The following is a 14,410-nucleotide window of genomic DNA, read 5'->3' on the forward strand; positions in this document are numbered from 1 at the left end:
CACGCAGAGGTCAAGAGCCCCTGGCCCGTGACGACCGGGTAAAGAAGGGACGGACACGGCCCTGCAGTGGCTGTAACTGCAGGGCAGAACCGTAGGTTTACCCCGGGCTCCACAGAGTGAGTTCGGGGGCACTCAGGAGTGAGGGTGCGCCTGCACAGAGCTCTGATCCGAAGCCAAGAGACAGGTCTTCTGCCCAGACGGAAAAGGACTCCCTTCCCCCAGGACCAAGGAACCCAGAGAGCCAATTCAGTCCTTGCAGGGGTGGACGCAGTGCAGACTAATCAGAAAGAAGAGCTCCAAAAAACAGAGTTAGAAGGGGTAAAAATGGAAGGAGATTCGAAGGGAAAATATCTGGAAGGGACCAGCTTTTGTTCCGTTTATATACTACGGTTTCTTGCGCTGGGATCAAAGCAGTTTGTGCAGGTGAACCGACCCCCGTGGGCTGCCATGGAGCAGAAGGTTGGGTAGGGAGGCGACCCCCCAGGAGACTCTGGTTCCGCATTCCCTGGATGCGACAGAAAGTCCCTCCCCACTGGCCGTGGGGACCTGGTGCAGGGGGCTTCCTCTCCGGAGCTCCCCCGACACACATGTGGCAGCCCCTCCGCACCACAGAACGTAAATCTGGCCGACGCGCGGCACAGCAGGCACAGAGCGGGGCCGAGACTCACATATTCGAACCGGTCCTTGCAGAGCTGCACCATCAGATGCAGGAACACCAGCCCGGCGAACCAGAGGCACCACATGACCACCTCTTCCACTGTCTGCACGTTCAGCACGCCGAAAATGAAAATGAACTTGTAGAAAATAAAATTCCAAAACTTGTCTTTGAGGTGCTGAAAAGAAAAACGTTTACGAAGGTCAGTACTGCCACACCTAACCCGTTTAAGAGACGTTAACCTGACAACAGCTGGGTTGTGCGGAGAACACGTTTGGTCCTCGGCTCTAACGCGCGTCCACGAGAAAATAGAAGCAAGGGGAAAACGGAGCCCCCTGCAGGGCAGAGGTCAGACACCCAGAAAGGCATCTGCAGGCTGCGGGCTGTCATCCTACGTCACTAAAGGGAAGTCAGCCCTCAAAAGGGGGGTGACAGTAGTCTAGCACCTCATGAATTAAAAAGTACAAATACTTCCAACACGAATGGAAAAGAATGGTGAGGGCTCCAAGGATCATCTTTATGTCTGCTCCCTGGATCTTAAAACAACTAGAGAAGATCAGACTTTTTACAACATCCTTCCGATCTACTCACTGGGCAGCCCATAATCAACAAAAGTACAGAAACGTGTCCGACAAAAGTGATGCCCTAACGTTCCTCTGCCATGTGCTTGTCTCCCTCCCGTGTGCAGAACACTTCCTGTGCACTGCTGTCTTTCACGTATCGCATTGTCGGAGCCTTACCAAGGTCAGTGAATATTCTCCAATGTATCATTTCAGTGGTTACAGATGGACCCTGAAGTCGCCGGCAAACAGCAGGAGAAATGCTCCCTACGCTGGAACAGCCGGACGCAGTGCCCCGCAACCAATGTGAGGTCATGATTACCTCTAGGTCTCTTAAAAATCTCGGGACTACTCCGAGGCTGTTTTCTGTAAATTTCCAACTGACACTTAACAGTTTAGCAAAAGAAGGCCGTCTCTGAGGCCAGTCCCACCGGGGCCAGTGCAACCGTCAGCAGTTACACGGCTCACCCGGCCCGACCACGTTCTGGCCCACAAGTCAGAGGTTCTTCTCGACGAGGAAAGAAGCATCTACATTCGGGGCAACTCCGGAGTGGCTGTTTTGGAGAAGGCAACGGTGCCAGGGGAAAGTCTCCGGGAAACCAGCACTGCCCCTAACAGCACCCGGGAGCTCAGACACCACGGCCACTGCACTGGGCCCTAAACGGGGACCATGGCTGCCCTGGCAGCAGAGGCGGGCCGGAAGGGCAGGTAAGGGCGAAGCTGCTGCTACACTGTTGGTGGAGGAGGTCCCTGCGTCTTAGCACTGCTGAGATGAGAGAAAGTAGAATATAGTCTTATTTATAAGTTGTTCTTGTAGAGGCCCGTTCTAAATTATTTCAACAAGCGTCATCCTATGCTCTACCCACTGACATCTCTGCGGAACGGCCGATCTGCGCAGGGCCGCGTAACACAGTTCTTTACTGGAAGTGCGTCCCGCTCGCCTGTGCCTTCTGAGAAGAACAGTGTGCACTCGGACTCTCTCACCGAAAAACAGACAAAGTCGCCCAACTTCCTGCTGGAAGAATAACCCTAATTTACTTTTCCAAAGGGGAAAAATTAAAATCTCTCAGGGAATTCCTTTGGAGTAGAATCCATGTTCTAAACAGTGATATTTCTGATCATGCAAGCTATGATCAGAAATATCAGAAATCTGTGCTCTTTTAAAAACTACGTTCACACGAGTCGCAGGGAAAGCAGCTGTAAGGAGCAGTGCCGGGGCAACCTGAATACCTTGGATACGGACTGCGGATTACATAAAACATTGCGTCAGTGCCAAATTTCCTGATTTTGACCATTGCGCTGTGCTGATGCAAGAAAATGTCCTTGCTCTTAGGAAATACAGACCAAATAAAATCTTAAAAAAAATAAAAAGGAAACATATACTGAAGTATTTGGAGGTAAAGGGCTGTGATAGTCACAGGTTACTCTCAAACAGATCAGGAAAAATAAGTACATGTAAAACCACAGGCAAACGTTAAATGAGATAAAATGTTAACTACGAATCAATTCCTTCGTGGTAGTCACGCAACTTTTCTGCGAATTTTTAAAGGATATCAACGGTGAAGTTAAAAAAAAATAAATCCTGGTGGCAAGACCCCGCCCCCGAGGCCGGGACTCACCTGCCTCTCGCTCACGCGCAGGGGGCCGAACACCACCCCCTGGATCAGCTTGGCCACCAGCATCAGCACGCAGCAGGCGGTGTTCACGAGGACCTGCATGCGGACCGGGGAAAGAGAGTTTGTTTCCTCCCGTCGGAAACGACAGCAGCCCCACGACCTCGTATGAGGCCTTCAGCCATCACCTCTAATGCCTGAGCCTTCCCAGCTCTCTGCCGGCCCAGGAGAGGGAGTATTCAAACGTCACCTTTCCTGAGCGCCCACTTCCAGGAGGCAGTGCGGGGAGGGACGAGGCGAGGGGAGAGAGGGGCCAGCACAGACCCCCCAGCCGGCCACGCTCCCCTTCACTCTGACCAAACTGCGTGTCCACTCTGCGCTGTACGTGAAAGTGCATGCACCTTATGCACCATAGCTGTCCCCTAGGCATAGCATTTCCTAATGAGGATTTTAATAGTCTCAAAGAAAAGTTTTCTAGAAAATGAAGTCGTTTTGTTGTCATGAACAGTAAAATCCAGCACGCACACATTCTGCCCTGCCCAGCCAAACCAAAAACACGAAGAATTGAGACCAAAATACGTATGTGTAGCTACAATACATTGTCACACGACAATCGGCCAGCCGAAAGGTACTCTCTGCTTGGTGCTGGCCTTGAAGTGAAGCTTCTGGGCCATTAGAGGAGATGGGAATCAAGAAACCGGAAAGGAGGAGGAAGAAAACTGGCCCAAGGGGCTGAGAACGGAAAGGCAACCGTGAGACACCCATGCAGAACCAAGGCCTCCTTCACCCGGAGCGGGGCTGCCTTGCCGGGTTGTACCCTCATTAGAGATGGACAGGCTCACACGGAAGCAAATCTAACGCCACAAATGAAAGAGCGGGCTGGCCCTGACCACAGGGCTGGGGTGTGTGTGGCACGACACGTCACTGATGCTCAAGTGCTTTTTCCAACACTGCAGGCCGCAAAAAAGCCCGAGGACCTTGGTGAAGGCAGGAGACAGGGCTTGCAGCGGAGCAAAGGAAAACGAACACCAGCTCAATGTCAAGGCTGTTTCCCTCTTGGATTCACTAAGTTCACTTGAAGTTGGTCCTAGTCCTCTTCCCAGGTCACTTTTCCCTCTGCTTTGAACAGAAGCAAATAAGTTTCTTTAAACATTAAAAAAAAAAAAAGGAGGTGAAAGAAGAGCCAGAAGAGAGTAGTAATAGAAGGAAGCGAGCTAAGATCTCTCCGGGCTCCCCTCGTATGTCACACTGGCCGCCCTGTGACAGGACAGCCCCGATTCATTAAAAAGAGATTAAATCATGTTTACCTCTAGTCTGCCTGCCTAATGGGGCAAGGAAGAGTGTGACATATTTTTAAAGAACTGAAACAAAAATAGTTCTGCTGAAAAAAAGAAACTGTTCTGGTAATTATATCCAAATAACCAGGGGGGAAAAAATCCCAAATTAGTTATCCGAAGCATCCTAGATCCCTAACTTAGGGCTCCCCGGGGGACCGCCCCCTGCATCACATCCAGAAAATGGCTCAGAGTCCGCAGCTTTAAGGAGATGATGTTGAAAAGGCTCCTCTCCTGTGTTTCTAGCCAGTCAATGGAAACCTCGTCCAGTTAATTAACAAAATCAGCCCTAAGGCAAAACCACAACCACAGTCCCTCGGGGCACATCCCCCAGCTGAAGGGGGTTTTGAAAATCAGCCACACACGCCCCAACCTAACTAAAAAAAGAATTCTTCCTGTTTTTGCACCTGGGCATATGAAAGAAAGACGTAAACGCGACACACTTAGCGCCTACCCTCGGAGCACTCTTAGGTCACGAGACACGTAACTCAGGAAACATCTAACAGGATACGCAGGCTGCTGCTGGAGCAAAGGAGGAAAGAAAGCCAATGCAGGATTGCTCAATAACTTCCCTACCCAGAACAGCATCCCCGAACATCCTGGACTACAAAACAAAAACTAAAGTATCACTGGCTATTTCTCAGTTAAACTTTTTAAAAAGTTTTTCTAAATTCAAAAATAAGGTGTAAAAATTTTGTATCTTTGATTTACAAAAAAAAAAAAAAAAAAAGCCCAAGCAGAAAGCCCTCATAAATCCTATCACCCACATGTAACCATTTCTACTTTAATTAAATAAATGAGTTAAATACCAGCCAGGGCGAGAAATGTGGACCCTGAGAAAGAAGACACCCACTAAGAAGGGCTGCTGGCGGCTGACTGGGCTCAGGTGTCAAAGGAGAACCAGCAGCCATTTCTGCACAGGGGCCTCTGGCCCCACAGGCCACGTCAGGGAGAGGCCTGCACTAAGCTGCCAGCCTGCACCACGTTCCTGGCCCCGAGGGCCAGCCCTTATGAAGGAGTCCTGGGGTTGTGTTTCAACCCACAGGGCTGAGGCATTCCCCCTCTAATCCGAGCTGCTAAACGATATCCCCACCAGCACCTTTACCAATCAATCACAGCAGCTCCGTTCTGACCAATCAGGACAGTGCCTTCTGGGCCAATCAAACTGTGAAGATTTGGAGTCCTCATTTGCATGAGGACAGAAAGGCAGCTCCCATCCAGCTCTGGGAGCTCACTTTCTCTTTCCACTAAAGAGGGGAAGCCATGCTTCCCTGCCTGGATCTGGAACACTCCAGACGTCTGGCCAGAGCACAGTGGAGCAGGTCGAGCAGCCCAGGCTGGAGCAGAGCTGTGTACGCAGAGAAGGGCCTTGCCCCAGGGCCACCTTGCCCCAGGGCCGCCTTGTCCAGGGCCGCCTCCCAGCTGTGCTGCCCGGAGGTCAGGACGCTCCATAACCGAGTGTAACACCGTGTAACACTCTGCAGCTGTGCTGTCTGCCGGCTCTGCTGTATCGCAGTTGAGCTCTCTGCACTGAATAAAGTCTCCTTCGTCACTGCACCTCAACTTGGCATTGAGCTGGTGCTAACTACCGTCAGTTCACCGCAGGGGGAAGAAAGGCTGGAAAAGGTATACTGATATTAGAAAGGGAAGTTATGTAAAAAGAAAGAACCATTGGCAAACTATAGAAAAGCTAATACTACATAAGAATCAAAGCAACTAAAAGTTATTTTAAGACTATGATATAGTGTATTTTAAAAAAACCCTTGCCCTGGCTGGTGTAGCACAGTGGATTGGGCGCAGGCCTATGAACCAAGAGGTTACCGGTTCAATTCCTGGTCTAGAGTACATGCCTGGATTGTGGGCCCAGTCCCCAGTAGGGGGCGTGTGAGATGCAACCACCCATTGATGTTTCTTTCCCTCTCTCGCTCCTTCCTTTCCCCTCTCTAAAAATAAATAAATGAAATCTTTAAAAATAAAATAAAAATTTTAAAAGCCTTAATAATTATTATGTCTATTTATAGAAAAATGTCTTAACTGCACAAATATTGTGTCATTGCAATGACGATATGATAAATTCTCAACTTTAAAATCAACAAAGCCTTGAAAAATTGCATATATGGAAAGAAACGTCATTTTTGCATTCCTCATTTAAAAGCAAATCCCAAGCAGGATCCCATTAGGGCACCAGTGATCTTCTTCCGGAAACAACACTTCAGCCCAGACTCAGATCCCTAGAACCAGGACAAAGCTTCCTACCTCCGACGACCACAAGGAGGCCGCCCCCGGCAGCCGGGTCTGCACCAGCCCCTGATCCGCGCAGAGCATAGCACAGGCACTCACCCCAGCCCCTCGGCCCCACCTCGGCCCCTCGGCCCCACCCAGCCGCCTGACTCTTCCCGGTGGGCAGACCCCGCTCTTTAATGTCAGCAGGTGTACGTGCAAGGGGTGCATGGAGCAGTGTTGGTAATGGCAGAAAAACGGAAAACAAGTGCCTGTTTTTCTGCTAATAAAGCAAAAGGGGGGACCAGTTCAGTAACGGAACACCATGGAACCAGGAGCACTGGCCCAGCAGCTCCATATTCACTAGTGTTGTATGGAACCTCCAAAGTAACCTGTTCGCTTAAAAAAGAAAAGCGTGGAACTGTGATTACTATGCTACTTCTTGTGCAAAAGGATTATGTGTACATGCACACGTGTGTGACACGCAGATGTGAACTGCGTCCAGCACCTGGCCAGCCTTGGCCTTCTGCTTAACATCAGCGCTGATTAAGAGGGGCGGGTGACGGCCCCTTCTTGCAGAGGGAGGCGGGGCGCGGGGTGATGGGGGGGCATACTTTTCACTATGTGTCACTTCTGTGCTTCTCAACTTCTGTACCCTAAATTGGCACTCTTTGTTATTTTTTTTTTCAAGTTTAGATTCTGTTAACTCATCGGACCAGTTCTGAAAGTCCACATTATTTTTCTCATTTATATAGAGGAGACGGAGGAGTAACAAACCACAACGGCGTGGCCTGAGTCACAGGTGAATGTTATAACATGGGGTACTTCTACTCTTTAAGGAAACTTTCTCAAATCGACAACACTGTAAAAAAAACTTCACATAACTTTTTTAAAAACCTCAGCAAATGCCGTTAATTTTATTCAGTCTGCACAATGGAAAAACAAGCCCCCCGCCCCCACCCCATGCAGCCTGGAACAGAACGGGTCAGGTTATACTGACTCAAGGAACCCCGGCGTCCCCGGGCACCCAGGCCTGTGCCCTGAGGCCCCCCAAGAAAACCCCCCTCCCAGGACAGCTCTCCCATTGGACCCGTTGGACCCGAGAAGAGAGGAACTAAATGGCAAGACAGGTGGGCCTGCGAGAGGAAGAGAGAAGAGGCTCAGTAACCGAAGGCTCAGCCACGGTGATCCACGTGTGACCCTGCAGGGAGTTTCCATCCTGCAACACGCGGGCCGCCCAGGGGTGTTATCATGAGCTGGGGACGAAACGTGGTGGAACTACCAGGAGCTGCTGCGAGGACACGGGGAAGAAGGCTGTTCCCCTCGTCTCCCACCTGACACTAACACACCCTTTGTCCCCTCTCTGTGAGGACAATTGCACTGCAGGGGCCCCTGCAGGCTCCCGGGGACAGGGACAAAATGGCCATACAACGCAAAGAGGCACTTTTCCCTGTACCCCTCTTTTCACAGAGGGGAGTGAAGATGACGACAGGACGCACGTACGCAAAGCACCCCGCACAAGTCTAGCAGCGTTCAAAGATCAGCCTCCTTCCGGGCACTGAAAGATCTTCCCTTTGTTTTTAAGTCATTTCGTGAGGCTCACGTCCTATTATTTACGAGTTTCATCTTCCTCTTCAGCTGCCCCAACATGTACGAGGCTAACATCTTTCTCTAATTTCCTTTGAGATATGCAATCATACAGACTCAAGCGTAGTGCATTCCTTTCACTTCAGAAGTTGTAAAACTAGGGGAAGGTGGGCCCTTTAAAGCAGAGTCAGCAACTGGCCCTCTCTCCAGGGGGCTGTCGGTCAGTAAACACGTGGGGCCGCACGCCATCCGTCTGCCACAGACCCTTCCTTCACAACCGAGAAACCAGCCCGAGGTGATGGCGCCGCCACAGGTCGCCCGTCTCGGCTCTGAGTGGACCGTCAGCTCACTTTCATCTATTTTTGTTTCCGGTGATTTTTTTCCCCCTTGAAACGTCTATTTAAGTTATCTGATTTGCATACCATTAAGTCAGAACCTTCACACTCGTTTCATATTTCTATTTCCCCATTTTACCATGTCCTCTCACAACGTGAGAAGCGAGTCCATACAAAAACAGAGAGAGAGAAAGAGAAGAAAGTAACAAAAATGATGAGTAAGGATAAAGATGTGGAAAAGCCAAAGCACCTGAACGGTTTAACACAATGATGGAATGAATCAACAGGTGCTTTAATGGAAGTGACATCGGAGGAAAATGTAAAACAAGGCTAGAAATGAGCAACAAATGAAACCTAATCTGGAATGAAACTTCCAGAAAGTTCTAGAAAGACATGAGAGAACCAGTGATCATACCAAGGCTGAGTTTTGTGTTAGTATAAGGACCCTGGGGCCTCCTCTCCGCGTCCACACCAGGGAGCCCCCCTGGCGAGACTTCCTTGGAGGGAAGCGGTCTTAAGTCACAACATCTCCTGGCCTGTTCCCATTCCACAAAAATCCATCTTCCCCACGGCTGCCACAGACTGTCCCCTGAAAAACGATGTCGTCAAGACAGCCCCTCCTCCCCTCCACTCCCCGTTTAACCCTACGGGGCACAAAATCACGTCCATACTCCTGAGCACAGCGGGCTAGGTTTACATAATTGGGCATTAGCCCCCCCACCCCATCCTCTCCTTCATCAGCCCCTCCACCATTCCTGAGCCTAAGACCACCTTGGACAGTCATCAAAACGAGGATTCCAGGGCCCCATCCTTCTCCCTGAAACTGACCCCCGGGTAGAGCCTGAGAGACTGCACTTCACAAGTGCCCCAAGTGAAAATGCACCGGGTGGCCGGAGGCCCACACTTTGAGAAACACCCCGTCAGAGTGGTTGCCTGCCTCGCCCCTTCTGTCTCAGTGCAGGGAGGGCCACTTCCCCTGCCTCCTGAGTCCCCCGTTCCCCTTCCCAGCCTCGCTCTGGAATCAGAGGCTCTGCCAGTTCGACCTCCCGGCGGGGTTACGGGCCTCGCTGCACCTGCAGTCCCCGCGCCGTCTCAGGCAGTCTTCTCTACCTGGAATGCCCCAAGGCTAAGTTCAAATGCCCCTTCCAGGCATCCCTCCCTAGGCATGAGTTCCTCCTTCCTCCACACCCCGCCATGTTTTCTTGATATGTCTACTACCACTTATCAAATGTCGCCTTGGATTGCTTTGGAGGGGAGGGGGGAAATGTTCACAGCTATGCCCTCCAGAGCGCCCCAAATAGCACATCAGAAAGGTTTTAAGTTGAGCCTATTCATCAAAAACCTCCCGCGATGCCACCAGACCTATATGGATCCACAGCGCGCTCTACAAAGATACATTTTAGAGATTTCAGTTGTCAAACAATAGCTAGCAGGGTCTGCGCACCGGCAGAAGGATCCGTTTTTGTTTCGTCTTGCTTGGTTTTTAAAAATGGAATCTGAGTGTTGCAGGTTCGATTCCCAGTCAGGGTACATGCCTGGATTGTAGGCTATGACCCCCAGCAACCGCACATTGATGTGTGTGTGTGTCTCTCTCTCTTTCTCCCTCCCTTCCCTCTCTAAGAAATAAATAAAATCTTTTTAAAAAATGGAATCTGAATGTCTTTGGGCAGGGGACAAAAAGGATCCACTTTGACCAAAGGTCAAGGTTACGTATGACGTCCTTGAGACTCTGACTGCCACTCGGCCACCGCAGCAGAAGCCGCAAGGGCGATGAGGAAAACTAGCGGTGTGCACACGGGGGTCTGAGGAACCAGGCCGGCCCAGTGAGAGTCCGAGAATCAGAGGAACAGTGAAAAAAAAAATACAGTAAGATCAACTGAGAAAGGAAAAGTATATCAACAGATAGGAAGAAATGATACACTTGCAAGAGCAAGATCGTTATTGAAAACACTAAGAAGAAAATCTTTCCTAAAAGTACTAATTTTCACAGGAAAAAAAAAAAACCTCAACAGGCTTTGTTTGTTTCACAAAGAGGTGTGTTAGTTAACCTTGAAATTTGAACATGGGTTTTGTTAAAAAAAATTTTTTTTAAAAACCCTGCTAGGGGGTGGAAAATCATTAAAGGATACTAGCACTCGTTATATAAATACCATAGTGGTTCCTTTTCGAAGCCTTATTTATAGCCTATACTTTAAAAATATATCAAAAGCCATAATGTTAACATTTGGCAAAAGCACGCTTCACAACTCCTTACCTGCTAACTCAGTGCAAAACTAGATTTGAAATTCACAGACGGGCGCGGAGTTCTTGATTCGGTACCTGATGGTCAGCCGGACCAGAAGTGGAAGAATGGAACTCCCCCTCCCACCCCTTCCGCTAATCTCCACTTCAGAAGGACCCGGAGACTTAATCCACGGCCCTGAAGAGTTCGCAAATCCCTCTGCTTCCTGATGAAGCACAGTGGGATTAATTACAACAAATGAGTTGCATATCATCTATACACTAGGAATATTCATCTCAGTCATTTGCAGCCTGCGCTCAACCCCAAATGGGAACTTGCAAACGGAGACAAGACCCAAGATGCCACAGCAGACCCAGGCGACAGACGTCAATCCTGGAGCAAGCACGCCGATCACTGAGGGATTTATGTAAGAGGCATTCAAGGCCAGGGCGGAAACAATTCTTTAGCCAAAGTAACTGTTGATCTGCCCAGCCTGAAATTATCTATTGTAATAAGCGAAACCAGCCTTTCTGCCTGGTAGAGGGTGCTTGCCGGGCACTGGCAGACCGACGCCTCGGAAACGCTGTCTTAAAGTGCATGGCTACAGGGAGGAAATCCCGAGTTAGAAGGGTGAACCGCCCCTTGCCTGGCAGTGTTTGCCTGTCTTCAGACAGCGACGGAAACGGTCGTGAATCATCAGGTAAAAGCAACAGGAAAGGAAGGTAGGTAGGCCTGTGTCACCCAAAGAGGGCAATCACCGACTGAGTGGCAACAACAACAAAAAGTTGTGGGGGACGGCCTCCCTCTCCGAACAGGAGTGTCCGCACACACCCGAATGCCCCCGGTTCCCTACACTCAAAGCCCAAGCCTGGCCCGGCCTCCCCTCTTCCCTGACCCCGCTCGCCGCAGCCCGCCCCCCACCACCGCGCCCCGCCCCGCCCGGGCCCACCGACTCCGAAGAGCCTCCCGACTTCTTTCCAGGAGTCAACGGAGGAGCCGGTAACTGGCTCGCCCAGCCCACTCCCCCGTGGGGACTCCTGCTCTTCGGGGTCTTCCGGTTCCCTCCCCGAGGCCCTTCAGCAACCCCCACCTCTCACTCTCCCCGACACCTAGTCCCCGATTGGCTCCCGTCCCCGGGTCCCAGCCGCGCCCCCCCCCCTCCTCCGGCTTCCCGACCCCTTCCTCCAGCCCTCGGCCTTGGGGCGCCCCTCCTCAAAACACCCCCGATCTCCTCCCCGCCCACCCCCCACCCCAACCTCACCATCTCCCTGGGCCTGGCGCCCCTAGACCCCGCCCGGCACTCGGTGGTCCCGGCAGAGGGTGCTTTGGCCCCAGCCACGCCCCCCGCCCCCCGATAATGGGTGACACCGCGGCCCCCGCGCCCCGCCCGCCCCGCCGCGGCGCCCGGGCGGCCTCGCTCACCCACACGAACAGGCTGTCGGAGAGCAGGTACTGGGCCACGTCGCTGACCCCGGGCCCTCCGGCGCCCGGCCGGGCGGCCGCGGTGGGGTCGGGCTGCGCCGGGGCCGTTATGGGCTCCGGATCGCCGGGCCCGGGCCCGGGCCCGGCCTCGGCCTCGGGCTGGCTGAGGGCGCGGTAGGCGCTGACGACGGCGCCGAGCAGGGCCAGGCCGCTGAGGCCGGTGTAGGTGCGCAGGCTGGGCCAGGGGAAGCGCTCGAGGAAGAGCAGCGGCATGGCGGCAGCGGCGGCCCCCGGCCCCCGGGCCTCCCCGCGCCGCGGCCGGACCCCTGCGGCGGCCTCGCGAACGGCACCCACGGGCTCTGGCGTCGCTGCCGCTGCCGCTGCCGCCGCCGCCTCCTCGCCGGGCACAGCCGGGCCGCTCCTGGCCGCTCGCGCCGCTCCCGCTGCTGCCCCTGCCGGCGCGGAAGAGCCTCGGCGGGCTCGGGGCGGGTCGCCGCCTCCAGCGGGATGCGGGCGGGACGGGCGGGAGGGCGCGGCCTCCGTCCCCCGCCCCCAGCGGTCGCGCCGCCGCCTGGCCGGGGAAGGCCGCGGCCGCGGGCCCTGGGTCCCTGCACCCAGCATTAGCCTCCGCCGACTCCCCAGCCACCCCGGGCCGCGGACCCAACGGACACCCGCCCGGGGCCGAGCCGACGCGTGTCACTCAGCTCCGTAGCGGTCGGGCCCCGGTCGCGTGGCCGATCCGCAGGACGCGGGGACCTGGGCCACCAGAGGTCCAGCTGCTTCATTCTCTTTAACCCCCCCTTAGGCAGGTCACCCTTGAGCACCCCTGTGGGCCTAACAGCTTCCCTGGTGGCGCAGATGGGAATCATAGGAAATGATAGGGGACCTAACCCCCAAACAAAGAGAATTAATGGAGTCTTAAATTTGTCGCCAATAAAAAATGGTCAAGTTTCTGCTGTTAACCGGTAGCCTCGAGCAGTCTAAAACGAACCGGATCTGGCAGGAAATAGAAATGTTTCCTCCTACACCAGGTAAGAATGTAAAATGGCACCACTACTTTGGAATACAGTCTGTTCCTTAAAAAAAAAAAAAAATGTTCCACGTAAGACCATTTAACCTAGCAATTCCAGGGCTAGGTGTATACCCAAAGAAATGAAAACATACACGTCCACAGAACACTCGTACACGGATGTTGACGGCAGCATTATTGTAATAGCCAAAGGGTGGAAACGACCCTAATGTCCAAGGGATGAATCCCTAAAGAAGGGACGCAGCGGCATTTTATTCGGCCCTTAAAAGGAGTGCAAATGACATGGGCTACAACCTGGACAAACCCCGAAAATGTGTGAAGTGAAAGCAGCCCAGACAAAAGGCCACAGGCTGTGTGACCCCATTTACGTGAAATGTCCGGAGTAGGCAAATACATTTATAGATGCAGAAAAACATAGATTAATGGTTGCTTAGGGATGGGGGCGTGAGGGAGCTGGGCGAGCGAAATACGGATTTCTTTTTTAAGGTGATGGGAGTGTTCCCACATTGTGGTGATGGCCGCACAACTCTGAATAGACTAAAAGTCATGTCATTGAACAGTTGAAACGATGAGCTGTAGCTCAATATGGGAATTACAGCTCAGTAAGACCATTGCAAAACAAAACAAAAATGTGCCACCCAGCAGAAGTGTTACTTTGGGGGTTTTTCTTCTTCCCTGTATCCTCAAGGGCTGTAATAGTGCCCAGCCCACAGCAGGTACTAGTAAGTTACCGTACTTTGCCATGTATAATGCGCACTATTTTTTTGCCCAAATTTTTGAGGGAAAAATAAGGATGCGCATTGCACATGAATAGTACTAAGGGTGTGCATTATACATAGCAAAATGCGGTGTTTGTTGAGCCTTACAAACTTTCAAAAGGACTAAATTATCTTCAAGGTCTCTTTTATGCCTAATCTAATTCTAAACATCTGTTCATTAGAAAACAACAAAAAAAGCTCTCTCCAGATTATTGCCATCTACTTTAGAATTTTTAAAAACATCCCGTGAAAGGGCCTGTGATGGAACATAACAGTTCCTCTTCTGGCGAGGAGGGGGGCAAGTGGTTACCACATACACACACTTTTTTTACATGAGGCTCTTATGAATATTAGACTTCAGTTGTCTTTGGTTCGCTACCCTCGGCCATCTGATTAAAATGCCAAACTTTCAACTTTATTGGTAAATAAAGCTTTATTTTAAAAGCAGATAGTAACAGTCCAGGGAAGTATTTTAAGTGTTTTCCCTTATCTGCGCCCGTATAATTTCCAAACCACACTATCAGATAATCTATGTTCAATGCAAGTCGCAGTGCAGTTCCAAATACCACACCAAACTCGTCCTGCCGCCCTCGGGGACGGCTGTCTGCAGACCTGCCCTTATTGTGTACTACGATACCCTACCAGCATAAATCCCACAGTGCTCTGCTCCTTGGG

General features: G+C 51.8%; 1 protein-coding gene across 1 annotated transcript in view; it reads right to left on the reverse strand.

The window, feature by feature from the left end:
• The window catches only part of AMFR (autocrine motility factor receptor), a 29,056-nt gene extending 16,646 nt beyond the window's left edge, over positions 1-12,410 (reverse strand). Inside the window, exons 1-3 of the mRNA XM_028501765.2 lie at positions 11,948-12,410; positions 2,835-2,927; positions 669-833 (exon numbers count right to left, since the gene is read on the reverse strand). Coding sequence (XP_028357566.1) covers positions 669-833; positions 2,835-2,927; positions 11,948-12,220 — 531 coding nt within the window. The 5' untranslated portion in view covers positions 12,221-12,410. The remainder of the gene's footprint in view (positions 1-668; positions 834-2,834; positions 2,928-11,947) is intronic.
• Between the last annotated feature and the right edge of the window lie 2,000 nt (positions 12,411-14,410).

The sequence above is a fragment of the Phyllostomus discolor genome, chromosome 12 (genome assembly GCF_004126475.2).
Source record: "Phyllostomus discolor isolate MPI-MPIP mPhyDis1 chromosome 12, mPhyDis1.pri.v3, whole genome shotgun sequence".
Lineage (NCBI taxonomy): Eukaryota > Metazoa > Chordata > Mammalia > Chiroptera > Phyllostomidae > Phyllostomus > Phyllostomus discolor.